This window comes from Buteo buteo, chromosome 20, assembly GCF_964188355.1.
Source record: "Buteo buteo chromosome 20, bButBut1.hap1.1, whole genome shotgun sequence".
Lineage (NCBI taxonomy): Eukaryota > Metazoa > Chordata > Aves > Accipitriformes > Accipitridae > Buteo > Buteo buteo.
This window is the reverse complement of record NC_134190.1, coordinates 13,407,889-13,435,611: the sequence shown is the minus strand read 5'-3', so window position 1 is coordinate 13,435,611 and position 27,723 is coordinate 13,407,889. Positions and strand designations below refer to the sequence as shown.

General features: G+C 45.8%; 1 protein-coding gene across 1 annotated transcript; it reads right to left on the bottom strand.

Annotated features, from left to right (window-relative positions):
* Window positions 1–27,312, bottom strand: PXDC1 (PX domain containing 1). The gene is made up of 5 exons (XM_075052499.1): window positions 26,740–27,312; window positions 13,398–13,489; window positions 13,002–13,119; window positions 9,146–9,257; window positions 1–2,572 (listed from the first exon to the last, which is right to left on the bottom strand). Exons 1-5 carry the CDS (start codon window positions 26,993–26,995, stop codon window positions 2,455–2,457), a joined length of 696 nt encoding a protein of 231 aa, XP_074908600.1. The 5' UTR covers window positions 26,996–27,312; the 3' UTR covers window positions 1–2,454.
* Between the last annotated feature and the right edge of the window lie 411 nt (window positions 27,313–27,723).

Sequence of the window (27,723 nt, the reverse complement as noted above, 5' to 3'; positions counted from 1 at the left end):
TCTGGAAAATACTTAATCAAAATGGCTTTTGAAAAGTCCAAGTAAAATGGGTGCACCTTCTGTTTGTAGATTAGTTTCTATGCATTAGACTCCCCTTTCCTGTGCATGCAGCTTAGCTGGTTTTCATATGAGGAATGTGGTTGTACATTTTAAAAATTAGCAATACTTCTCTATTTAGTTTTTAATCCATGTATTTTAAAGTGCTTTAAAAAAGATAAGTAGTTATCATGTGGTTAAAAATTCATAGGAAAATTCAAATGAATCAGGGACAATAATGCATCAAAAGCCAATGACACTTGGTGCTTTTCAAAATATTACTCAAGGAAAAATCAGGGATAGGGAGATGAAGTAGAATTACCCAAAGTAACATGGTAGGCTGACAGCAGGGCCCAGAATTTAAATCAAATGTTCCAATTCCCAGTTCAATGCACATGTTTACTAGATGTTATTTCTACCTCATCAAGGTTAACTAAAAGCACTGACTGAAGAGTTAAAACTAATCAAAAAGTAAAGCAAACAAACAAACAAAAAACCTTCCCAATTCTAATTCAAGAGGCTGCTCAGAAAGCCTTTGTGTGAGTAAGAACATATCCCTTTCTATTCCAGAAGCTGCTTTATCTTCAAAAGAATAACTGCCAGATTTGATTTCAGTTACTGTCTTGAAAATGCAGAATTCCTCCACCAAACTTAGTGGATTAAACCACATACACCTAGACACAAGATCAACAGTTAGGCAGAGAGGTTTCACATGGTATACACCATATCTACAGTATGGGCAACACATGGAGCACAGACAGACTTGCCAAAACTCAGCATATTTCCAAAACTAATAGAAAAAGAAAGAGGATTTTACATGGCTGGGAAAGAATCCTCAAATGAAAAAAAAAAAAAAAAAAAAAAAAAGAAGCCACTTTTTTAAGCTGCAAAAGTGTACTGAAGGTGAGTTATATTTTATTTAATTAAAATATATTTTAAAAACATACTGTGTAAAAGAATTAGGATTCTCAATAATTTATTATTTACATTAGCAAATTCTGTTTGACTGTTACTCTGTAGATAGAAATGAAAAGTCTGCAGAAGGGAGTTGTATCAACTTCTTCAGGACCAAGCAAGCCCCTTTACCAAGAAACAAGTCCAAAATGCATTCCTTCCCATTTCGATCCCTTCAAATTCATGTTTGCAAACAGATCGCAAAAAGCTCAATGAAAGGTCACATTGGCGAGTGTTGAGCACTCACAGTGAGAGCCGGGATTTTGGAGCACTCTGCAAGAGAGAAAGCCCGAGGAGATTTTAATGTTGCACTTCTCAGTAGTCAAGAGGCTGCATGGTCCAATCCCACTCTTGCTCCCACTATCCTACCTCCACCGAAATCCATGGCATTACATGACAACGAGGCCTGCACCTGGCCCTGCAGGCAGATCTTGGAAAGCTAGACAGACCCCTTGAGCCAGGCTGGCAGTAGAGAGAGTGTTTTTCCTACCACTGTAGACACACTGTAGCTTATCATTCTTTTTCAGTCCAAACAGAACATAAATCTCATCGTCTTCCTCTCCATCCTCTGGAGAGAAATATGCATAGGGAATTATCTCTCTGATGTAAACTACTGTAAGCACCATTCACATTTGCTGGTCCACGTGAAAAAAAAATCATATCCAAGTCCCTGCCACAGCCTTGACCCTTTTCTCAGCAGGGCAGCTCAGCTTTCCACGAGCTTTCCCGATCTCTGAAATCACACGGGTACCCAAACATCATGCACAGTCCATTGCAACGCCAGCTGCTGTCTGCTTTACTATTACAGGAAAGAGTAGTCGCCTCTTCAGTGATTATGTAAAAACTCATGATTAAAAGAAGTAAAGCTGTCAGCTCATGTGTTTTGTTTCCTGGAGGCACTCAGTGGTATTTCTGACATCTCGTGTAAGGCACCAGTCATCCGGTAGCTGAGCAAAAAGTGACTCACAAGACCTCCATTAAGCAACTGCAGAGGGAACCGACGAAATTCAGCTGGTTTGCTCACCTTCTCACTTACATGGCATAAAAAGTGTGGTCACGCCATTTGGGGAAGTTTCTGGTGGTATCCTAAAAGAGGAAGCCTCAACTTGCACTGCAAGCCAAAGAGCATGGGCTACAGCACAAGTTTCCGATGGCTGCGTCAGAGTGGCAATTCCCACAGACATAGCAGAGATTTCCTTGAGCCCCAAGAGGCCTCTGCTGCCTTGCTTTCACAGAAAATGAATTTGTTGTCAACAGCAAAGCAGTCACCTCCTTACAAGATGTCTCCATAACACCCAGCGGAAGGCCAGACTACAAAACCAGCTTTGTGGTATACTTGCTGCAACTTCTCTGCTGTTGGTCTTGCCCACACAGCCTTATTCACAGAGATGCAACGCCGGAGATAGCAGAGCCTATGGACGAAGAGGTCGGCTGGATGCTGGCTGACTGCATCACTGAGCAGCCTCAGTCCAGAATATCAGTCTCAAATGGGACCAGGTGGTAGTATGTCAAATTGGTGACATAAGCTGTTGGATCATCACTGTCTTCTAGCTCTGAGGTAAAGTCACTAACACTTTCGAACCTACGGAGAAATAAAAAAACAAAAAACACCAAAAGGCATTAAGTCATTAATGTTCATTTAGGAAATCAAAGTCAAAGGAATTGGAAGAAAAGTACTGAGGAAGAGAAAGAAGGCTAGGATATCTGAAGACTGACCCCTGTAAATTTTGAGAAAAGATGTGAGGGGATTACTTGGAAAAAAGGCTGCAGGCAAGAATGCTTCCGCTCGTACTGCAAGTTAAAGTTCTGAGTAAATGTAATATGTGGACTTGCTTCACACCAGAGCTGTGTTGCATTAGAACTGTTTCTAATGCTGGTTTGCAGCTTAGCTTTGTGAAGCTCAGTTTGCAGGACAAAGATCTAGAGTCCCAACTCTTTTTCCAAAGTGTCAGTACCTCTCTCCCTCTCTTGGCAGCCTGAAATTTGAATTCATACTAGAAGCTGTCAAGGAATGTCCATGCAGATCAACTATGAATCATGAAGCTATAGTTTCTCTGAGATCAGCCTATGTATCATTATGCTAGCATAACCTACTGGAGACACCAGCAATGGCATCTACTGTCACTTTCATAAACCAAGATTCAACACTTCCTAGTCAGAGTTGAGAGTAAATGGAAACCGTTGCTCTCCATGTCCTTAAATAAACAGAAAGCCTGCTTCTTTATAACCTATGGAAATGAATGGGCTGAAGGTTCTGCTTTCAGTACACCTGGATGGCTATTCCTTTTAGAACTGCTAAAACACAGCTGTGCAGCACACTAGGAGAGCAAGTTCTCATTTCTTTAGATAGCAGTCTTCAGCAAAAGGGACTTTCATGACTCCTCTCCAGTATGACACTGTCTCTTCACAGCACTTGTCATTATAATACCCGAACTTCATATCTCAAGACACCTGGCTACCACACTGCATTTAAGATGAGCTGGATCAAAAACATTGTTTTTGTGGTTTTTTTTCAGGCCCCAGGCCTCCCCTCCTACTAACAAATGAATGATTTGGTGGGACACAGCCTTTCTTGTCAGGCAGTTCTGGATACCTCTACAAAGAGATTTTTATGAGTCTAGAAGAGCTTTCACTGTGGTATGGAAAATCTTCACAGAAAGTACTCGGAGCTGATCCCATCCACACGTCCTCCTCCCCACACCCATGTGTATATGAATAAATCACAGGCCAATGAGAACCATGGTGAGTGCAAGCAAATCATCGTTACCGCTGACTTTCAAAGCTGCTAGTGAGGAAGGAAGGAAGGAAGCAGCAAGTGAGCTCTGGAAGAGTGAATCGTGCAGCTGAGGTCCACATCCTTCCATTTTGTTCTCACAGCATGTGGCAGCAACATGAAATGCCTCAGTTCCTACACAAAAGTGGAAAGGAAACTGCCTTTGTTTCCCGTCTGAACTTGGACTCTCACCCTTTCACTTCACAGGTACCTTCTCCGGGTTTGCCTTTTGTATGAGGCCAAATGTCCAACAGAAATAGAAAACAATGACTACAGTGTCCTTTCTCTGGATTCCTCCCTATGGCACAAGATTTAGGTTTTGACAAGAAGAGAATATCTGAATATAAAGAGATTCCTAAATTTAGTTTCATTTGTTTTGGTATTTTCCTTACCACTTCTAACTCCTGTGTTATAACCTGAGCTTTTGCAAGAACTACCTGCTGTCTCACGCCTACTCTCAATGAGAAGGCATCAACTTGTTAAAATCTACACTTTCTTCAGTTACACACATTCTTGTTCCAAGGAGGCTTGAATTTCTGCCGTAAGAAAACATTTTACTTCTTTCCAGACAGCCTAGCAGTTAAAGGCAGTCACTGCAGGCCAAGGATTAAATCTCATTTCAGTTCAAGCAAGGGACTTGAAGAACTATCAAGTTTCTTTTTCTCACACTGTTTCTTTAAAATTTTGAAAGAACTTGCATTCATTCTTATAAAGTGAGAAAAAAATGAAATAGAAACTGAAAAATTGCACAAGATGGAAAAAGAAATCCTAACCTAGCTCTTGACTATAGGACGTGTCTTTATCAACTTTTTAGGCTGGCATAGTTCAGCTCTCTGAATAGCAGATAAGCAGATGAAGCTAGAAAATAATTTGGTTTAAAACTGCATCTCACCTACACATGAACTACTTAGGCTCCTTTAGTTAAGTGAGGCAACTGCAGACATCCCTCTAACCTCACCCTAGAGAGCCCTAAGAGTCAGGTATTTCAGAGTACCTGAATAAGCGTGGTAGGGTAAACAAACAGATAAATCTCCCACTCCCATCTCTCCCCAAAACTTTCTTTAGAAGCATCACAGATTATTGGATAGCATAGTCTATACATCCTGCAATGCACGGACACAGCTCTGTCTTTTCCACACTCCCACCTGGTCCTTCTCATCTCTTTTTTAACTGAGGACCACAACATTTTTTGAGCAGAAACTCATGGGTTTTCTCCTGCAGTGCTGTTGCTATGCTCTTTACTTACAACGAAACAGAAATGAGACTGAACTTTGAATGTTTATTACCCTCATTCCTCTACTCCCTCCAGGCTGTTTGCTTGCCTGCATGTGTGGGAACATGTGCAGAAGGGAGTTGACTTGGTATCTTGCAAACACTTCACAGATCACATTGTGCTGTCTTACAGACTGCTAGTGATCCAGAAACAACAGATTATGAAATACCAGTGGGACAGACAGAATGGAGCAGAAGAGGAGTCAAGAAGGCTATTCAGATTCTGCTCTCCTTCTCTTGTCAATTGTATAAAACTAGATTTTTGCAACTGGAAGGCCCCACAGATTTTGTGGTTCTTCAGCCTCACTGATAGGGTACTACAAGCAGTATGTGAGGTACAAAGCAGTGGCATTCACATGCTGTGGTTACACAGAAAGCTTTCCTTGCCACTAAAAAGGAAGCATGGGCACAGAAGTCTGCAAGGCACTGCTCTAGAGCGCTCATACGAAACCAAACCCAGTAAACCAGGACTGTTTACTACAGCTAGCAGCTGTATAGGACACCCAACAGTCAAAATGCTTTTGTGCTGTTACCAACAGGTCTTTTTTCCAAAATAAACGCTGCAAACTACTATGGACATGCAGATTCCTAAATGCCCAAACTGCCGCCCTTGCTATTTTTCCCTCAAAGTACCTTGACAGATACACCATCCTTCACAAGGGCCTACTTCTTGTGCTATAAGACAACCTTCTTTATCATTTTAACCTCTGTTAACCCATTAGAGTTTCTGCTCACATTTGCCAGAAGAAGAGGGAAACAAGGTACATAGAAGCTGATGCCTTGGACAGGCATACTCTTCACTAGGTAAAAAACTGGCTGGATGGCTGGGCCCAAAGAGTGGTGGTGAATGGAGTTAAATCCAGTTGGTGACCAGTCACAAGTGGTGTTCCCTGGGGCTCAGTAGGGGGGGCCAGTTCTGTTTAATATCTTTATTAATGATCTGGATGAGATCAAGTGCACCCTCAGCAAGTTTGCGGATGATGCCAAGTTGGGAGGGAGGGTTGATCTGCTGGAGGGTAGGAAGGCTCTACAGAGAGATCTGGACAGGCTGGATCGATGGGCTGAGGCCAATTGTATGAGGTTCAACAAGGCCAAGTGCCGGGTCCTGCACTTGGGTCACAGCAACCCCATGGAGCGCTACAGGCTTGGGGAAGAGTGGCTGGAAAGCTGCCTGGTGGAAAAGGACCTGGCGGCATTGGTCAACTGCCAGCTGAATATGAGACAGTTTAGATTGGATATTAGGAAAAATTTCTTCATGGAAAAGGTGCCCAGCACTAGAACAGGTTGCCCGGAAAAGTGGTTGAGTCACCATCCCTGGAGGTATTTAAAAGATGTGTAGATGTGGTGCTTAGGGACATAGTTTAGTGGTGGACTTGGTAGTGTTAGGTTTACTCAGTTAGGTTGGACTCGATGATCTTAGAGGTCTTTTCCAACCTAAATGGTTCTATAATGCTTCTCGTTAACTCACAGGAGTAACCCCAGTGTAAACATGGTGTGAGGCAACAGCCCAGCTCCTCTCATCACCTTATGTACAAGTAGTACCTGAACAGATGTCCTCCCATCTAAGACTAAAAAGCACAAGGGAAGAATTTTCTTTTCCTGTCAAGAGTAGGATTTTGTTTTCCTGGAAAAATGCTGTATCTAGTTTCACCATCTCTGTGCTGCTTTTGCATCACTACCTGTAGAGAGTCTCTCCCATGGACCACAAGATGCTTGTGACAATGGTAGCACTGTCCAGAAAACGCACATCTAGTACTGGAGTGAATTTGCCAAAAAGGCAGCAGGTCCAATGCCACAGCTTCTGCTGCTGGCCTGAAAGACTGAAGTGCAAACAGTCCTGGCAGGGGAAGGCACCTCTGTAATAAAACCAAAGCATAAGCTAGAATGCATTTATTTACCATCTTTCCTTTCAAAAGGACTGCAGAGTATTCCAAGAACCACGTATAAAAGGACTATTTATGCCACATGGATGCTGAGGACACTGGGTTCACCACATTTTGCAATAGTATGGTGTACTGCCAGCTCGAATTAGAGAGAAAATGAAGGAAGCAGAAAGCAACTACTTCAGAGTAAGCAACTCCAACTTGCAAAAATGCTATAGTTTCTTTTGCAACAAGTATGAGTCTTTTCAGCTGTTGGACCACTGGGTAGGTAGCACTGCAGGCTACAACAGCTAACCAGTGCAGTGGGACCTTGGGGACTGAATGCTACCTGCTGAAGCTCCAAGTGCTTCTATCCAAAAAATAGAAGTTTTCTTCACAAAATGTCTGATTCAAGTACATCAGCAGCCAAAATCCAGAAGTCATACAGAGTTTAATGTTGCTGAAAGGAAAAGAGTTCCCATCTGAGGATATACAAGTCCACAAGGAATTAACTCTGATTTCAGAATAGAAAAGACCAATCCCATTAATCCAATTTTACAGAGACCAAAAAGGAACTGCATAGCATTTTGAAAGATTTTAAAGCATCCTTTCTGGGCTACTAACCTACATTTAAAGCAAAAGTATAGAAATGCTTTTAAAAAAAGATCAATTTTTACAAAACAGCTGTGCTACACAAGTGCCATTATCTCCTAGCTATTACCTCTCAGCTATAAAATACAGCCACAGGATGGGCAAATTTAGGGTACCATGTAAAACAGCCATTTGAAATTTATTAACTTCTTGACTCTTCGTTTAACTTTCTTCATGGAAGTTAAAATACAAATGCACAGCAGGCTGTTATCCTAGATTTATTTCTTCCACCACAGTTTCTGGGAAACCATGCCTACCATACAGTTTTTATCATATTTGTATTTTCTGGCCTTAACAGTCTCTGACTTCAATGGGATGACAGTTAGATGGTGGCAGTTTCTGATCCTAGACCAGTAAGTTTTGCTTGGGCTCCAGTACATTTTTAAAATTGAAGTTAGATTTTAATATTTTTTTATCAGTTTTTTTCAAATTATCACAATAATGCAGGAAAAGGCTTTTTTAGTAATTTGCTCCTATTGATTTGTCACTCTCAGTACTAAAGAGTGATCTACTATGAACTATGACAACTTTAATTTCCAGACATTGGCCTTACAGAATCACCTCCAGTGTGTCACTTCAGCCTCATTAATACAAGCTTACAAGCTTAAATGCTGTTAGCAAGGTCAATGTTCAAAACACTAAGTGGTAAGTTAATAGAAATTACTCTGGAGCCAGAGATACACTCCAGCCCCTGACAAAAGCTTGTCAAGCTCTAAACCTTTCCACAGACCGGCAATAACCACATTTCAAATGTGGGAAGACAGAGTACTGCATTCAAAGATAAAGTCTCCATAACGCTTTTAGTATTCTGTTTCCATCATTTTGACTGCTCTAATGAAAAACTGGGTCAATGTTTCTCATTAAAAATATTTAAGTGCTTCACTACCTGAAGCTCATTGAAATATCAATCACTTGCCATGACAGAAATCTGTAGGAGCAGATTTCCATCAACACCCATCTGTCAATACAGTCGCTGACTTAAGACATACATGAAAGGCCTCCTGGTTACAGGTCTCTGACCCCAGAATACCTACATGCATTAGGAGGCAGAATTTACAAATTAGACTAGTCTAACTTCCCTCTCCCCTAATGAAATGCACGTGCTTCACCAAGACCTAGCATGCCACAGCACCTAAGCAGCTGCTGAGCTTCCTTCGATTACGTTCAGGGGTGTGTTCCCCTCCGAGGGTGGCGTTTTGCTTCCCAAATAAAGCATACCATTTATAGTAGGATATTCCATTTGTAAGGGTGTTGGAGTTTCCAAATTTGGGCTCAAACCAGCTCTCATCACAGTCATGAGAGAAAACAAAAACTCTTCTATTCTCACCTGGCAGGACCCCATGACAACCACAGCTTTTTTTCTTCCACAGAGCACTAAGCTCCTTGGGGTCAATCATTCTCACTGACAGCCATTTTATCCATTTTAATAGGAAGAGCTGTGAAGCGTTAGCAATCAGGCCCAGTAATCCTTAACGAGTCAGAATGACAGCTGTACTAGTCTTGCTCCTAGACAGAGGATAACATTTTGCTGGGGGGGGCAGGAAAGCTACAGTTTATCCAAAGCTGACAGCGTTACTCATTCACACGCGCCACTTACAAGTGTTCTGCTGAATCTACGTCCAGGTGCTTCTCTTTTCCATTGGGTATACTGTGGTCAATGACTATTGTTTCAGTGTTGGCTAAACAAAATCCATTTGATCGCATGATTTCTGTTGGGAGAAGAAAGAAAACAAGATGAAAATCCAAAAAAAGCTGGAAAACCACTGCATATCATATGTAATTGACACAGTTATGAACTGAGATGTGTGCGTGACATTGAAAATCTGCACATGAAAGCACGAATGAAGAGTTGGTTTCATAGCTTCTTACATCTGCTAACTGCCAGTGCTTAAGCAGTTTTATTCATACAATCAATTCATGACACAGAGCATTTGAAGCAAGGCCCACATTTCAGCCCTGTTACTGCCAGTGGCAAAATTCCCATCACCCTTAGCAGAATGGCAGCCCATCCATATATTGCAACCTACCACTACTAAAACATAATTGTATTTTCCTAGACAGTCCCAGGCTTAAGCCAGTTAAGCAAAAATCAAAAAGACAGGAAAAAGAAAATTAAGAGTGCGCTTCCAAGTTAATTCAACCACCATCTTTAAGTCATGTAAAGCAATACCATCTTCTACACTGCCTTCAACTCTGCTTATTTGTTTCTCACTGTGTAAGAAGCCTCCAATCCATAATAGCTAAAATTTACACCCAATTCCACTGACTTACTACCATAGGGAGAATTTATAATTAAAGAATAGTATTTGATGTGAATGAGAAGTTAATCCATGTCTGTGCTACACAGAAAGGCAAACTAGGCAAGTCACAAGGATTTCTTTCAGTCACACAATCTTAGATGAAGCTAGGGCCACCACAAAATGAACATACATCTCTATATAAATCTGCATTGACTTAAGTGGGATGACTCATGATATGCCTCAAGGTATGAGGACCCCGTGTTACAGCCTTGTATTATCAGGACAAGCAAAAGGAAATTAGTCTGTGGCAGAAAATATGGTAGGAACAAAACATACATACAGGGAAACCTCAAACAAATTTCAACTATACATACAGTTCAAGTAATGAGCAGGAGATGAGACAGGAGAAAGAAGGGAGGTAATTTTTTAAAGTGTACATTTACAAGTTCCTACATTAAGGTAAAGCCAGAACTCACTTCCGTATTTTTCTTGAGAAAGTCATCTTTGACTTTCAGTCTATATTTTACTGCGACTCACTTTAGCAGAATACATTTGGGAGTGGCAAAAACACCGAATTCCAGCAGAATCACACTTCAATCGTGACTCATCTTGAACCAACATTGTACTGCAGAATCAGATTTATACCATAAATTCAAATTCAGCTTTCACCTAAGAGGGCAGCCCTTTCCCTCTTCTCCATCACCTTCCACTCTGAACAGGACCATGTGGGGACAGTTTGTTTTTTCAGATAATATAAGACATTTTCGCTAACTTTTCTAACTGCAAGCCATGTAGAAAGCTGCACTACGACTAACATGAATGCCACAGTGTTTTCCTAGCGTCCTTGACATGACCTAAGAGTTACAGCGTTTCATTGCTGTGTGAACTGCTTTAGATGTTAACATTTACTGCCATCTACTGACAATGCTGCCAGACACTGAGACCATTGCCAGTGTGCAACATTCAGACGAGGAAAACACCAGTTACCATCAAATTTCCACCTATGCGCTTGAATTCTTTGCTGCAGTCACTTAAATGATAAAACTAATTACCACAACATGCTTTTGGATAGCTGCATAGGTAGGAAAATCTTCCTCCAATTAATTAGGTATGACTCGTCTCTACCAAAATTAATTTAGAATTAAAACAAAACATGTTACTATTCAGCTAATGTGGTTTCCACAGCTCCTCTACGTGGAGGCTAGCAGGAGGGTTCCCTTTGCTGCTAGTCTCTGTCCATCAGCCAGGCACCCTCACTCTGAATTTACGTTCATCTTGCCCATCTCTTTGTCGTACCCACTGTGTGACATATTCAGTCATGCACACACAGGGTACGTGTGCCCTAAGGGGGCACAAACTCTCACAAAAATTATACAAAACCCTTCCAAACAGCAAAAAGTCCCAAGCCAGAGCAACACTGCAGTTTCTAAACAGCGCAATTCCGAAGACATTTATTCTTGATATTTGCCTGTTGGAAAAAGAACAAGGTATCACTGACTGCAGCCACACTTGGAAAAATCTTTACAGCATATAGTTTGAGGATCCTTCATTTCATAATGGACCCACTTGGCAGGAATTTTACCTGAGGCTTCCACATTGACTCAAGGCACCATCCAAACCTCCCTAGCCACAGATGGGGTGTGAGACACACACGTTGACTCCCATCTCTTGCCCCCAGGAAGCCAGACCTGCATCACCCTCCTTTGCAGTGTGGCCCCAGGGACTCTTTACAGTCCCTGTGCTGCACCGCAGCCTGGGCTCGGGGCCCTACAAGAAGGCACCAGACCAGATGGGCTGGCAAGACCACGCTTCTCACTGAGGCTCCGTGTTACACGGTACACTTCTGAAGAGTTACTGATGGGCTCGTAAACCATCTACCATTTAATTAAAAGAATATTTCTTTAACAGAGGACTAGTTTGCTTAGAACCAGAGCTCAGGATCAATTACAAAAAATCTACCCTGTGTATAAGATCGATCCGTAAGACACACTGTTTACACTTTTAGCATATTGAGATGCTGACTGGCCATTAACCGATACACTGTTAGTACCTCAGAAAACCGGTACCAGTTTCATGCTAAACACTTTATGCACCTTGGAGGACTATGTAGTCTTTCACTTTTATTTCACTCTCTGAAATAAACTCTTCTGGCAACACAAAAACAGCAGTTCCCACTAGGCTCACACGAGCTATTTCAGTATAGAAACACGAAGCCAGACACACCAAAAGTCCACAAACCTTTTAACAACGGTCAGTAGCAGATGCAGAGGGGAAAGGGTGAAAGAATAGGCAAGGATAGAGTAATACTGCTCTCCATTTAGCCACTAGCAATCTGTGGCTTAGAAACCTCCTATGTCTCCACCTGTAACAGGTTTCAATGTACTCTTCCTCCACCTGCTTGTTTAATTCCTTTTTGAAGTCATTTATGCTTTCAGTTCCACCATATCGTATGACAATGAGTTCCACTCCTCAACTGTGCTCCGTATGGAAACAAAACAATATTATAACCTTTCTTTTGTTTGTTTAAAACGTGTTGTCTGTCAACATTATTGGATAACCTATAGTTCTTGTTTCATGAGAAGTACAGGGTAATTGACCTTCTTCTATTCATAGCTTCGTAGACTTCCATCATATTCCCCAATCTGTCATCTCTTCTCAAAATTAAGTGTCCTTCTTTATTTAACCTTCTTCTTAGAGAAGCTGCTTAACAATTTGAATCCTTGTCCTTTATTTGTATGCTTTTAAATTCTATTATATCCTTTCTGAGATGGAGAAACCAGAAGTGCGCACACTGCATTCAAGACGGGGTGGTGCTCCTTTCTTCTCCCCTCCTTTCCTAATAATATCTAATATTCTCACTGCTGGTTTTGCTCACTGCTTGACACTGAGCTTCCATTTTCACAGAACTGTATCAATAGCCTCAAAATCTCCTTCCTAAGTGGTAATAGCACTATCATATGTGACGATAGTGAGGACTGTATTTTCCTCACATCCACTTCTTTGCATTTACCAGCCTCCAATTTCACCTGCCACTTTACTGCCTGAATGCATGTTGCATATTATGTCAAGGCTAATTCTATGTTCTATATTATAAGCAGACTATGAAGAACTATCTGCTGAACTGCTGATGGAGAAAGAATAAGGGCAACAGCAAATAAAGTAATTTTCATTTTGTAATTCTTGTGTCAAACGTAGCAAGCTAACAACTCTTACCTGATATTTTAACTGGACTTTGAAAGCTTGGCTGAATCTTATGGACGTTGTCATTTTTTAGAACTTGGTCCAAAGGAGATCTCTCAAAGAATGTGAGGACAACTTCAGATCTTGAATACTTAAAAAAAGAAACAAGACATCTGTTTTCACCAGTAGTTTGCTTTGTCCCTCTTCTCCCTTTCCACCCCTTCGTAGTGCAACAGGAATACTTATTACAAGCAACAGCCTGGAGACGTCATTACATCATTCTGGCACTCAGCACTTCTCCAAATACTGAATAAATTGCTGCTTCTTTTAGAGTTTGGCAAAGCCCATCCCTTTCTGATCTGCATGAGAGTGCGTGTCACCATCAAGGAGGAGTCAGGCTGGGCTAAATGTGGAACTTGGCTTACTCACCTTCCAGGGCATGTTTATAATAGTCTTCAGAAGCTTTTCCACTTCATTAAGTCTGGCTTCTATATCATGGGCTTCTTTTATTGTGATGAGCCCTAGAAACAAAGTAAACAGATTGTGAGCACAGACAAAAGCACACTTCCATGTGCACATGCGCTTCAGCAGCCAGAAGCAGCCACTCAAGAAGATGTGGAGCAACCTCAGATATCATGCCTCCCAGGAATGTCTTTTAACTCACACTGATGATAAAGCATGTACCCCAAACTCAGGTGGGTGTAGTTACAAGCAGAGTTGCAAGCCTGACACAAATTCAGCTGTTTATGATCTTATTTAGGAGTTGCCAGACAAGCAGAAGTAGAACCACCTACTCCCTCACCCACAGTTTCACTACACAGCATTCCCAGCAGCAATAATCAAACAGCCTGTTTTCTGCTTCCAAGAACCATGATTCATCCTTTTTTCCGTCAATAAAAAGCAAAATAAAAATCAAGAAAACCAAAACCCACAACCCACAGATAAGAGGAAAAGACTAAACATGAGCTAAACAAAAGGCTTTGAGGGCAGTCTTGTATTTCTCTGAATGTAAGCCCCAGTGAGTGGCCCAAGGAAGATTGTTCAGTATCATGTTCTTCAAGTGCAAAACAACATTTTGGGATTTATTTTATTTTTTTTTAATCACCGAATTATCACAGTGCTGCAGAAGGGATTAAAATGGAAATTTTGCTGTCTGGTGTCCAGAATGGTGCATTACAATGCTTCTAATTTTGAATTGCTTGGTGTGGGGATCTTCAGCTATAATACCATATTTCATATGTATAACCTGCAGGACATCTGTAACTTCCCTCTCCTCTGGCAGACTCAGGAAAATATCGCATAGATTATATGTACATACAGGGGATATGAGGACAAGTAAACGCCATATCTTGCATCCTTCTAGCAGCCCTTTTATTTCTGATCTTTGTAACCTACTTTTTCTAACCCAATCATCGTTTCACCTCTGCATTTGGGCAGATTTTCCAAGGAACAGAATACATGTATGAAAATGAAATACCTAAGAGACTATTAAATTTAACAAGCTTCACTGGTAAAAAAAATACAAAAAGCTGGAGGAGAGAAAGACCCAATAAATCAAAACCATCTAAATAAAAATCAAAACTAAAAATCTGCGAAGCACTCTGTGAGAAACCACTTCAATATACTAAAATTGTAAGTGCTAAACTCTAAGTACATCTCCATCTCCCTATTCAAAAGGCAAACGTACAGAAGAAGTTGTGAGACATGCACAGTGTAGGGACAACATCCACAGTTTCAGGCTGTATCAGTCCTTGTTATTTGTTACCGACAAGATATGATCCCATACAAACTTTCCAGACAAAAGTGTGACTTTGAAGCTGTCAGCTCTCCTCCAATTACAGCTCTAAATAAAACAGATTGTCTCCAGAGCAACACGGTTTACTTGATGGTTGTCGCACAAAAGTAGCCTGGTTGCATAAGCCTTTCTATTGCTTGAGAGTCCCTCATTTTGCCTGTTTTTGTCAGCACCACAACCACCTCACCCTGGTACAGCTCGCTCCCTCCTCTGACAGCGGAGCAGAGCGTACCAGCAGGCATGTAAGGAAGGCAGCCGTGTATGCTGCTCTGACCGGTGTATACTACAGTCAGGTAGATTTGCATGGAAATTCTCTGAAAGGTTGTAGACGCGAATTAACTCATCTGCATGGGTCCACAGACTGTGTATTAGCTGGGTTGTGCTTGATGTTACAGACCTGAATTGCAGACCAGCACCCTTCATCTTCCTAACTACCGGGTGTGAGCAGGCTTGGGTGGATCTGCTTCACCCCTCCACAAATATGTTCCCCTCCCACATCTGAATGAAGTTCAAACCTTTCAAAAAAAGTGTTTTCATCTTCCCTAAAAAAAAAGCTGCCATGGCTCAGGCACTCACCTATGATGTTAGAAACACACTGTCGCCCTGCTGTAGCCCACATCAGAGAAAACAGAGCTACCTACCCTGGTGCCAGCTATCGTGGGGTGCCTCCACTTCTCCTGCTGGTCTTACTCCAGTCTGCATAAATACTGAGACAGAGTAGAGACTGCCCAACTGCGGCTCCCACCTCGCAGGCAAACCCCTCATCACTGACCCACCCGGGATTCAGCATTCAACTGCTCTCTCTCCAATCTGCCCTCGACCTCGGACCCTTTCCCAAATAGGCATTTACTATTGAAACTAGTATTTTACCAGGAAGAGGGATATGACAAATTAAGATATTCAGACCAGGGGAAAACAAGGAAAAAAAAAAAAAAGTAAAAAAAAAAAAACTCACCAACAACACTGAGCATTCATCCTGTGAGGAAAACCAGCCAAGCAGTTAGGATTTTCTCTCATTAATAATCAGGGAAAGCATCTGCAGCTCCACACAGCCTTTTTATGTTTCAGCAAGGGAAGTTGGACAAGGCCGTCAGCCTGTTGCACTGTCACAGATCACCCAGTGGGAGGTTTTACAGCTTCTTGCATTCACCAGGAATTTCCAGCCCTGGTATATTCCTCCTTCCAGATCTTGGAAAGGCACCAGCCATGCAAACCCACACTCTGACTTGGAAACTGGCACAGATGACTTGTAACATCTGACATGATAAAAACCATTTCTTTCTGAAGGTTTTACTAATATCAAAACCAAAAGGCAGACAGCGTAGGAAGGAGAGTAAGAGATACATCTGGCTGGATAGCTTCCTATATTCTTGCTTAATGATTACAGACCCACAGCTTTGGGATGTAAAGCTGCTGACCTTACATGAATTCCCTGTAGAGGGAATTCAGTTCGGCTGGGCTAAAGCCTTCCTTTTCATACGTCTACAGTCCAAATACACAGAAACCACTTGACTGGCTATATATATATATATAGAACCCCGTAATTTCTTCTGCAGTAGCCACGAAGTTTGTAAGGCCCTCATTTATCTTAATTCTACAAGTCTCTGTTTTTAAGAGTTAACAGATGCCCTTGTGGTTTTCAGTTAGTCGTAGCCCATGATCCCACAACCCAAGGGATTGCTCACAACCTGACAGCCGCGCTAACCAGAGCAAGGCACTGCCTGCCCAAGGAGCGGGGAGGAGCAGAGGCCCCGGTCCCCCCTTTCGCCCCCTTTCAGCGCTCGCTAACTGCCTGCTGTCATCAACCACAGCACATACGTGCGTGAGGAACACTGTGGTTTAGCGAGGTGAAGTCTCCGGTGGCAACACTGGTTTAAGGTGCTCTCGCCCTCCCCTGCAACTCATTTGCTCTCCCACACCGCGACGCAGGGCTGCCTCTGCTTTGCCAGCACAATTATGCGAGCAGTGGGGAATACCTCGAACCGCTCTTGTCGAAGGCTTCTCCTCAGGAAACCCCAGCCTTCGCAGAAGAAGCAAGAGACTGCAGGCTAGGATGCCCCATTCAAGCTCCTTTCTTAACTAGGCACTAGACTGAGTTTGAGCAGGAGTCAGGACTTGTGTAAAGAAGGGTCACAGAACTGCACCCAAGCTTTCCATCTCTATTCTTCACTTAGTGGGGGTTTCTCCCCTGCCTGTCTTCTTTTTCCTGTTCAGAAGCTTTAACAAGGCAGAGAGAAAGAAAAAAAACAAAAACAACAAAAAAAAAAAGCCAGAGACTGGTATAGGATCTCCAGACGCTGGGAAGGCCTGAACAAACACATGCACATGCCAGCTGACTCTGCAGACAGAGCCCAGCAACTCCACCATTCAGTTACCCTGACACAAACCCACCACAAGCTGGATGCATCTGGAGCGCATGGGACTCACTGGCCACGTATGCAGCATCCGTATGGCAGCTACAGCATGTCCTGAGGCTGTTGTCTCTCTGCCCATGGACCATAAATACATTCCTATCTTTCCATCTGGGGCTTTTAGATCCCAAGAACCCTTATTCAGAGAGTTTGCTGTAAAATAAAAATAAGACACCAGTAAAGCAACCAGTAGCCTGGAATCAGTTGCGCCTTCTTCCACTTGTTCGATCATGCTACAGAGCTGAGCTTAGAGCTGGGAAATCTCTTAGTGAGGTCATGGTGAAAGGCTGTTCTCATGCCTTTTCCTCTGCCCTGGCCCCGTCTGACTGCTAATGGAAAACATGCGCAAACTCCTCCCAGGAAAACTTTGCTCTCTGTTTTCTTACCCGTACTGTGCTTGGACAATTAACTATCATTTCAAGTGATTTAAATGCTATAAACACCTATGTTTATAGGGCTTGAGGTAAACTGAAGCCCCACTGGCTCCTTTTTTTACCACAAACCCTGTTGCCAAATACCACAAACCTCTAAGATTTCTTTACCCTGCGCACAAGGGAGCCCACTCGCTGGGTGACAGGAGGGACGATACGGGCACACTGCCTAACCCTGGGTAGCACTCACCTGTACCAGGGAGGTTTGCTTTTAGCCCGGTTCTGCTGTGTGCCCGTGGTCAGCGACCTCATTCAGTCCCTTTGACACCTTCTCTGCTCCTTTCCAGACCAAGAGCCCCAGGCTGAGTCCTTAAGACTGGGTGAAAAGGATTCGCCTGCCGTTTGAGACCAAGCGTAAAGAGCAACTTTACGCATAGCAACACGTCTCTGCAAAAACACGGCAGGAACAGCAGCGGAGGCCTGCGGCATCCTTCCTGCTCGGGGACCCTGGTGCCGGCGCAGCTGCAGAGGCTGAGAGCGCGGACCAGCAGCTGCGGAGCTGGCACGCTGGCTCACGGCGTGGGAGAGGGGCCCAGAGCTGCAAACCAGGAGGAAACGAGCTCCGCAGAGGAGGGGAACGCACTGGGAGCCAATTCCTGATGTCAACACGCAAGCCTTGGTGGGCCTGTCCTGCTACTGCCATGTAAGCCACCAAATCTGCAGCTAATGACATTTTGACAGCAGCAGATAACGCACTGCACGCTTCCACCTAACGAAGCAGGACAGGAATCGCAGCGTGTCCTCCATGGCTCACAATGAAATCGCAATGCAGTCCTGACGGTCAGTGTCCACAATGAGCACGTTGTCTCAACAATCCTCTAGTGCCTTCCGAGGAGGAGTAAGTTCGTGCCTAGGTCAAGTATGTCTCATATGCCATCTCTCAATGATGACACATAGAAGACTGTTTTTCTGGAGAGGTGTTGCTATGTACAAGTTGCTATGCATACGTGATCTCTAACTGTGGGCAAACCCTATTTCTCCAGTCTGAAGGACTCCACTTCAGGCTTCTGGTGAGGCGAGGAACAAAGAACGTCCAAGAGATCTCCTACTTTCTCAAAATCAGTTCAATATGCATAGGAGGCTGAGCAAGAGCAGAAGCCAAGGTGTACTTTCTGAAGATGTGTGCAAGATCAAATGGCAATATGCCTAAATGCTGTGTATTTTAGTATGTACATGAAGATTAAAATAATGCATTGAGCCCTTTTCACCTAATCCTCTCTCCATCCCCTATGGGAAGACTGCAGAGTAGATACCAAAGTGAAAAAAGTAGTAGCGAATAAATCCAGGGAGAAATCTTATTGTGTTCTGCTAACCTACACTGCAAGAAAGATTTAAGGCCTATAGATTCAGATCTTGAGCCCATCCTTCTCTCTCTGCATGAGCCCATGAGCAGCAGTTAGGGATTTCAAATCTTTAGGGAAGACACATAAGCTGCCTTGCACAGGGGACTGCTACTCTGCTTTCTCTCCTGACCAGACTGCACGGTGTCAAGAGGACATATGCCCCTTTTCCCCAGTTACAGTATTCATCAACACTGCAGTGCTCAATCTTTTTTATCCCGTATCCTCATTCCTCCTTTCCCTCAGATATGTTCTAACCCATGTGCACACACACAGAATTCAGGATGTAGATAGAGCCATAGCAGAAAGGTCTCAGCCACAAGAGGAGGTGTACAAAAATCACAGAATAATGTCCCATAGAAGAGTTCAGTCCAGTTCACCCAAAGAAGGGCCAAGTCCAAAGTCAGATCAGGCTGCTGGGGACCATGTCCAGTCAACTTCTGAATATCCCCATGGACAGATATTCCACAGAATCATGCAGGAACTGAAGCTCCTCAGCTGGGACATGGATCAGGGCTGAAAGGTGGCAACTCAGCCCAGAGTTTTCTGCTATTTTGCTCCTTTGCACTGCTTCCCATTTCCTCCCTCTGCTGAATCGGGCTCTTCTCAATACCACTTCAGCTGGCATCTTTCCCTGCTTCATGGCCACGATGCCTCCCTCTTCCCAGCAGCTGCCCTGCTAGCATCCCTCCTCCCCGCAGACACACTTTCCCTCAACCCCACTGCCTGGGAACTCTGGCAGTAGCCACCTCAGACTGGACTCTGAAGAGGCCAAAACAGCTCCCGCTTACGGCTGCCTCCCGTCTGACACAGGAGAATAGGATAAAAGGTTGTTAGAAGGACAAAGGAATACTCAGTGGTATGTAAAGGCAGGAAACTCAAAAAACCAGCAGATGGGAAAGCTTGTTTCACACAACTTTTCTTCACTAATGCTGCAGAAATAACACCACAGGAATCCCTGAAGTCCAAAGACTTAAGATCCAGAGAAGGGCAGATAATTACAGGCAGTCAGGGATATCAGATCTTCAATTACTAAAGACCAGGACTGTCACTTTTCTGTTCTCTGCCGATTAGTTATGCTGTCTTCTGCAGCATCTGGTTCTCATCACTAGGGACAGGACCCCAGAGCTAGCTATGGCACTGGTCTGACTTAGTCTGGCAGCTCTGGCAGCAACTCTTTGATGCCTCTTGCCTAATTCTACAGCACCCCTCTCTTGGGGTAGACACACTTGCCCCTTCCCCTCATGGGGACATTCATTCATCTCACATGACAGGAGTCACTACAGTCTCTGAAGCCTTTACAAAGGGTTTACTATCTATGCAGTTATCACTGACAAGATCCATCCTTGTAGCATTACTCAGAGAGCAGCTAAGAGGATACAATGGAGTTGAAAAGAGGGGTGCAAGGAGGTGGATTTTTGAAATTTGTTACATGTTGTGCTGCTCTTCTTAAACTTGATGTTCAGGAACAGAATAGGGACAGATTTTTTTAAAAGTATGAGTACACAAAGTGCATGTAAGTCACTCCATACTTTTAGAAGTCCCACTAGGTAGCAACAAGCATATTGAAGATACTGAGAGAAATCTGTTTGATGCAGAAAGACAGAGAGCTTTCAAACCCCTGCCTGAACTGCACACACCTAGCTCTAACACGCCATTTCTTCTTTTGCAGTTCATATGCAGCAGATGTAAAAATACGGATGGAGCAAAGTCCTATCCAAACAACTGTCCAGCTGAAATCGCCCAGAGCAGAGGTTGTGATCGTGACCACCTGAGGGCCCTGGCACACTTGAATACCCATGCAAAGCAAGGAGGCAAGTTAAAAGCTGAGAAGTCCAGACCCTCCAGCTGATGGGTTTTCCACACATGTATTGTTAGTTATGGGATCACCCAGGATCTCTGGAGGGGAGACGGCACCTCCTGGTGACAGAACTCAGCAGACTGGCTTTCCCCACAGAGCTTCCCCTCTTGATGCCCGATAAGCCACAAGAAAGAAAAAGATGTCAAAGAAGCACGAGATAAAAGCGAACAAAGCAGTCAAAGCCTGATGAAAAATGCAAGCCCCTACAACCATTTCTAGTGCTGAATTCTTATCAGGTGAGAACTGTCATGAAAAAAACAACCTCATTTCCATTCCTTTCCACCAAAATCCTCCCAGACACATTGCCTCGGTCCACCACAAAAAGGCAACTTGTGCCTAGCTTTATAACAACACAGCCAGCTTCATTTATCTCCATCATTACTGATGAACCATGAAATTCAGCTAATAAAAAACAAGCCCAGAAGCCCCAAACTTAATTTTGGTTATACAGCACTGCTAGAGCCTGATAACCAAGAGCTGCATTCTTTGTCTGCCAGACAGAAGCTCTGAGCAAGCTCCACTAATGAACTGTTGACAATGTCAACAATGAAAAGAGCACAATAGATGCAGTGTATTTATCTGTATTGTCACAGCACCGAAACAGCTGCTGTCTGTGGAAACCACTATGCTGCTCTGTAGAGCTCCCTCTTCTCATAAATCACACTCCCAGATGGTCTTGTAAACAACAACAACATTATAATGCAGCATATAGAAAACCGTAAGTTATGAATGCGACATTTGCAAGCAAACATAATGTTCCTGGGCTGGCTCTTCAGGAACTGCCTTCTGCTTTGCGGAAGTCCTTCCAATGGCAGCCTTGGAGGAGCTTCCCGTGTGCTTCCCGGCGCACAGCCGCTGGGACACAGAAGACAGCTGATCATCTGCTTCCTGCATGAGGCAACCACGCCGGAGGGCAGGCACAAGCCTCAGAGCTAGAGCTCTGCCTTAGTCATCTGGGAGAGACTGCTCAGGGTCTGCTGCAGGTCAAGTGACTACCTCTATGCTACCAGGCAAGCTACAGACACAAAGTCTCTACAGGGAATCTCCACCGCTACTGGAGAACTTCTGCGGATGGACAGAGGTTGAGCGCCAGCAAGGCAGAAAGGAACAGAAAAGGTCTGGAGAGCCACAAATAGCCATGGATGGCAGCAAGCCGGTGAGGGGAACCTGAAGGCAAAGAAAGGGAACAGAAAGCAGCTCAGGGAAAGCGACTTGGAGAAGCAGAGAGAAAATAACAGAAAAGAGAGCAAGGGGAAAAAAGGCCACGACAGAGCCGAATGAGTCAGAGGAGGGATGGAAAGAAAGAAGGGGGAGGAAAATGAGCACTTTGGGAAGAGAGAGCCCAGCTAGCAAAAAAAAAACCAACAACTCTAAGACTGAAGAGAGTTTCTGACTTGATGGCTCAGAGTATCAGAGTAGAACCAGGCGCTACACGTAGGCGCAACATGAACAGCGACATTGGAAGAGCATCTGAGCCTCTGTTCTGATGACAAAGGCAACAAAACAGTGGCAGAGGAGGACTGCCAGAAACCAACCTGCCACTCCAAGGGGAAAACAAATCCCAACTTCGAAAGGCTGCTAACGTGCTCTTCTGGCTTCCTGGTCCAGGACTTAAGGGGTTGATCCTGCCCTCACTGAAGTCAGAGGCAGCTGTCTGACTGCTGACTGCACTAACCTGGGTCAGGTTCTAGAATAAATCTTAGATGACTACCCCTCAGAAGTAATATTTACAGAAAAAAGGAGAGAAAAAAAAGAGTACTTTTCCAGGTTTATACTTCACTTCCAGTGTCTATTGGGACATTGCAACTATTTCTAAATTATCAGTTTTAAGTCAGCTTCTCAGTCCACAGGGCTACCTTTCTCACGAAGAGGGATTTAAATAGAAAAGTTGTTTATTTTACATATAGAAACAGCCAGTTTAGTAACATTAGGCTGTGTTCTAGCTCTGCTAAGAGAGAACTAGCCTGTGTTTTTCTGTGTTCCTCTTTTGTGTATTTGCCTAGAGCAAGGGTCGGGCACATTTCAGACACATATAAAATACTACCAAGTTACTGGTAACATCACAGTGAATCATATTTAGTCACCCTGCAGGTATGCACATATCTAACCTTGTTTACCAGCTTGCTAGTAAGATACCTTGTGTGTTGTTGAACGTCCTTGGCCCTTAGCATCATAGTACACTCCAGATGCCGAGAGTGCACTTTGCCACGTGTTGTTATTAGTTATCAAAGACAAGACCAGATTGTGTGAATGCCATACTCCCCCCCGGGACCTCCCCTCTCCTCATATCAAAGAAAGGGGAAGATGAACAGCCAGTGCAGAAAACTATAGCTCCCGTCCCCTCCTCTGTCATCTCAAAGCGCTCTGCAGATCTGAGAAATATGTGGAGAGGGAGAGCGTTGTGGAAGTCAGTCCAAGGGGACGGGGGTGGAGAAAGGACAGGGCCATTTGCTGTTGCTGGGCAAGAAAAGGAGCACACTCCTGTTCAGTACTAGTTCTTTGCTGAAACCAGCAATAATGGTAACAGCCAATTCTTTCTAATATTGCTGACGTTTTTAAAAAAAAAATCTTCTTTTAAAAAGTTAATAACATCAAATAGCTCAAGCTTTCACTCCTCAACCATACCCCTTAAATGTAAGGTACTGCAGCTTGACTGAGCTGTAGGATAATGTAGTCCTTTTAATGCTCCTTAGGCAAATCTGTAGGAACTTTGGAGTCCTTCAATGCCATGCAAATTTGGTTTGCAACATTTTACCACTTCCTCCAGATAAAAGGCACAGCTAATATTCACCTTCTCTCAGAAAGCCTAAGATAAACACACACACATATACAACCTCACATACATATGCATACACATTTGTATGTATATAAAACCACTCACACACAAATGTATATGACTGAATGCTAACACACACAAGAGTGTGCTTTTGTCAGGTGTTCTTTTTGGGTTAAGTATATTGAGCTTCACTGTAGGTGGCAGGACATCTGCTTTTAAACAGGACATTAAGAAACCATGCTTACCCCAGGAGTTTTGTAAAGACCGGACATGCACCGTGCAATGTCTTCTCACATCCAAAGCTTTGCGTCAGTGTTACTTAGTTAAATGAGATTTTTATGTTTCAACTTGGTGAATTTACACAAGGCTGTGGCCGGTCACTTTAAAATGCTGGTATGATTTAGTGTTCTTTATGCAGAGAAGCACCCTCTGCAAAGTAATTTTTTTTAGAGCAGAAGCAGTGTAATTTCAAACAGTATTACTGAAATTGTGAAGTGTGCTATGATTGCTTAGAAAGTAATCCTGATTTTTACTCCATCTCTGTTGCAGAGTTAACCCCCACCTCCTTACCAAGCTGAGCAGATCACGATCTGCTTATATTGAGTTTCGATTTTTCAAATCCTGGACTGATGCTTTGCTCATTCCCGATTCTACTGAAGTCAGTGCGCCCGTTTCTGAGATAAGGGTAAGTGAAGGTTGCTGGCTCCAGGTCTTAGGCAGGAACTGAGCATCGCAGGCTGAGGATGCTTACTTTTTCCCAGCTGTTCATGCGCTAATGGTGTATGTTACCTGGGACTGTCAAGTAAAGCCAGTGCAAGGGACTATAATCCCATCTGGCTCTAACTGCACAAACGGTGCCTCAGAGAGATGTGAAAACAGCGTAGTATTTTGCAAAAGCTGTGATAGGTCTTGAGGCAGGAAAGGAACCACGCTCACTTAAGGCAGGCGCTGAGGAATGAGAACGGCTTTGGGATGTGCAGGGGCTCCTGTGCCAAAGCGATGGGGAGGGAGCGTGCTGGGAGGGGCGGGAGGCCAGGGCCGGCAAGGACCCACTCTGTCTCCAGCCAACCCAGCACACGCCCCAGCCTGGCTGCCAGGCTGCTCTTCAGAGCCCCATAAAGCCAACAAGTACAAAGACAACTGGCACGCTGGGAAGTCAAATTTTAGTGACAGTGACCCTGGCAGGTGCTGTGCCCTGCAGGCCACAGGCAGATTCTCTCCAGACCTACCCAGCATCCTCAAAAGCTGGGGCTGAGGTGCCACATACACGTAAAGGCCGTGTTATTTAGAATTTACTGCCGCTCAGCACTGCTAAAAATCACGCTCGGAGGACTTTAGGTAGGGCACCCGCAACGGATAATACATTTTCGCAATATTTTAGATCCCTGGTCAGCAACCTCATCGCGTGAGACACTATAAGCATGCTGTGCCGGGCACACAGCGGGGGTGTGTGGGGGGGGATACAACATAGGGATTTGCAGGAACAGCCAGCGGACTCCCCCATTCCCAACCTGCACCTAAATAGAGGGACACAGCCCCCCCCCCTCCGGCACCGAGCCCCCGTAAGCCTCTCCCACCCCGCATGGGGCTGCAAAGGGGACGGGGTGGGGGGGGACTGCCGCCAGCCCGGCAGCCCTGCTCCCATCCCCGCCGTCTGCAGAGGGCACCCGGGACCCGCCGGTGGCGGCGGAGCCGAGCTCCCGCCTCCCGGTTGCGGGAAGGGGAAAAGCTCCAGCGCCGGGGGACACCCGCCGGGGAGCGGGCTGCGGCTCCCGCCACCCGAAAAAGACGAGGAGAGGGAAAGGTGTCAGCATTTTTAAAAGGGATCAGCATTTTAAAAGGTATAAGCATTTTTAAATGAGGCACGAACACACGCAGCGCCCCGCCCCAACCCCCCCCCCCGCAGAGGTTAGGGATCTGGCAGGACGGTGGAAAAAGCCCTGTCTCGCCTTAAACACCCCTCACAAAACATCCCTGGCGAGTCAGCCCGGGGGAGACCCGCTGGGGCTGCTCCCCCCTGGCAGGGAACAGAGCCCCCCCCGTCACACAGGTAGGGCCCAGAAATAAGTCCGGTGGATTTATACCGCTGTGCAGCGCGGAGAACCAGCCCCGAGAATGTCAAAGCGCAGACCCTCTGCAAGGGGAGGGTCACACAAGGTGAGAGGCGCAGTGAGAGCAGGGGAGAACTTTTCCATCCTCTCAGAGAGGAAAACATTCACAAAATACCAGCTCGTCCCCGTTTCTGGTCAATCGAATCATTTATGTAGTTACTCAAACAACTGGGGAGTGGAAGTGCTACGCACACGTCCATTTTCAGACGAGCGGATGCTCCGCACCGCTCTCCACACTTGAAATATTTTAGAGTAAACCACGTAACTGTATCTAAAAAATACCCCGAGCGTTAAACAAATTAAAATCAACCCCCAAGACAGCTTAACAGGTCCATTCTGCTTCTGCACAGTCAGGCCTGAGCATGGGCAACATCCCCCGACCTGGCTTAATCCACTTCAGAAACGAAAAGAGAAAACATGGATCTAACCGCTGGTGCAATTCCCCTGTTTTGCAGAAGTTATGCGAGGAATTATGCCAGCTCCCAGAGTCGCTCCGTCCACTGGCAAGCGCCGCTGCCTCTCCCCCCCCCCCCCGCCCCACTCTCCTTGTGGCAAACAACATACCAACACGCGGAGATTTTTCAGCTACAGCTCTTCTCCTGCCAACAACCCCCGAGGGGAGGCCGGAGACAGCGGGGAGGGGGGCAGCGCGAACAAGGACCCCTCTGCTCCCCCAGCCCAGCCCGGAGCCCCCGTTGCGGCGGGGCTGGGGGCTCCCTCCTGCCAGAGCCCCGAGCCCGCGGGGCTTCCCCCCCTCCCCGGCTGCGGGGCAGCCCCTCACCCCCACCGTTTATTTACCCCCAAAAACCAGAACTCAACAGCCCGGGCGGAGTTTCCGACCGCAAAACGCCCCCGCAGCTTTCCTGCCTTCCCCCCCTCCCCGCCCCGTCCGGTCCCGCAGCGGCTCCAGCTCCTCATCCCCCCCCCCCCCGTTCCCTCCGCCGGGGGGGGACCGCCCGCCCCGCCACCGCCACCGCCGGGGCAGCGGCGGAAAGCCAGCCCGGCCGGCCGGCAGCGGGGGCCGATGCCGCGGAGGCTGCTCAAACCTTGGAGCAAGGGGGAGCGGGACAGCTCGGGCCGGTCCTCGGGGAAGGAGTCGAGGAGCCGCTTGAAGAGGCGGCCGAGGTCGGAGTAGCTGCGGTGCAGGTAGAGGACGTTGCGGTCCGACCACTCGGTGCGGATCTCGTAAAACTCCTCCTCGTCGCCCCGCCGGCTGATGATGAGCCGCCGGATCCCGTTCACCCAGCAGCCCCGCACGTACATGTTCACCAGCGAGGTGCCCTCAAACACGGCCGAGGCCATCCCGCCGCCGCCCGCGCATCCCCCGCCGCCGGCGGAGGGCGAAGCGCACCGCCCCGCGCCGCCGCGGCCAAGTTAAGAGGAGGAGGAGGAAGAGGAGGAGGAAGAGAGAAGGGGGGTGCCACCCGCCGCACGGCCACCCCCCCCCCCCCCCGGCCCGGCCCTGCCCGCCGGGGCTGTGCCGCCTCCCGGCGCTGGAGGGAGGACCCGCCGGAGAGGGGCCGGCCCGGGCACCCCTGGTCCTTGCTCCGCCGACCCCCCCCGGCACGGAGCGGGGCGGTTCTCACCCCCGAGCGGGGCGGGGAGCGGGGCGGCTCGGCCCCTTCTTCCCCGGGGCGGCGGGGGGGGGGGGAGCGGGGCTGCCCGCGGCCGCTGTGACCCCCCCCCCCCGGTCCCGGCCCCGCAGCCAGCGCCCACCCCCTCCGCCAAACACCCGCGGTCCCGGCGGCGGGATCCTCCTCCTCTTCCTTCTCGGGACGATTTCGCAGACGCCACAGACACGACAAGGACATTTTTTTCCCCTCCCAGGGACCCCAGAAGTTTTTTTTTCTTTTTTTTTTTTTTTCCTTAAAAAAAAAAACCCAAAAAAACCCAAACTTCCAGCCCGGCCAGCGGACGGAGGAAAAGGGGGAATTGCTCACACCGCCTCCAGCTGCGGCATGCGAGGCTGCCAGCCCTCGGCAGCGCGCACACGGTTGAAAAGCGGCCCTGGGAGCCCTCGAAGCCTAAAC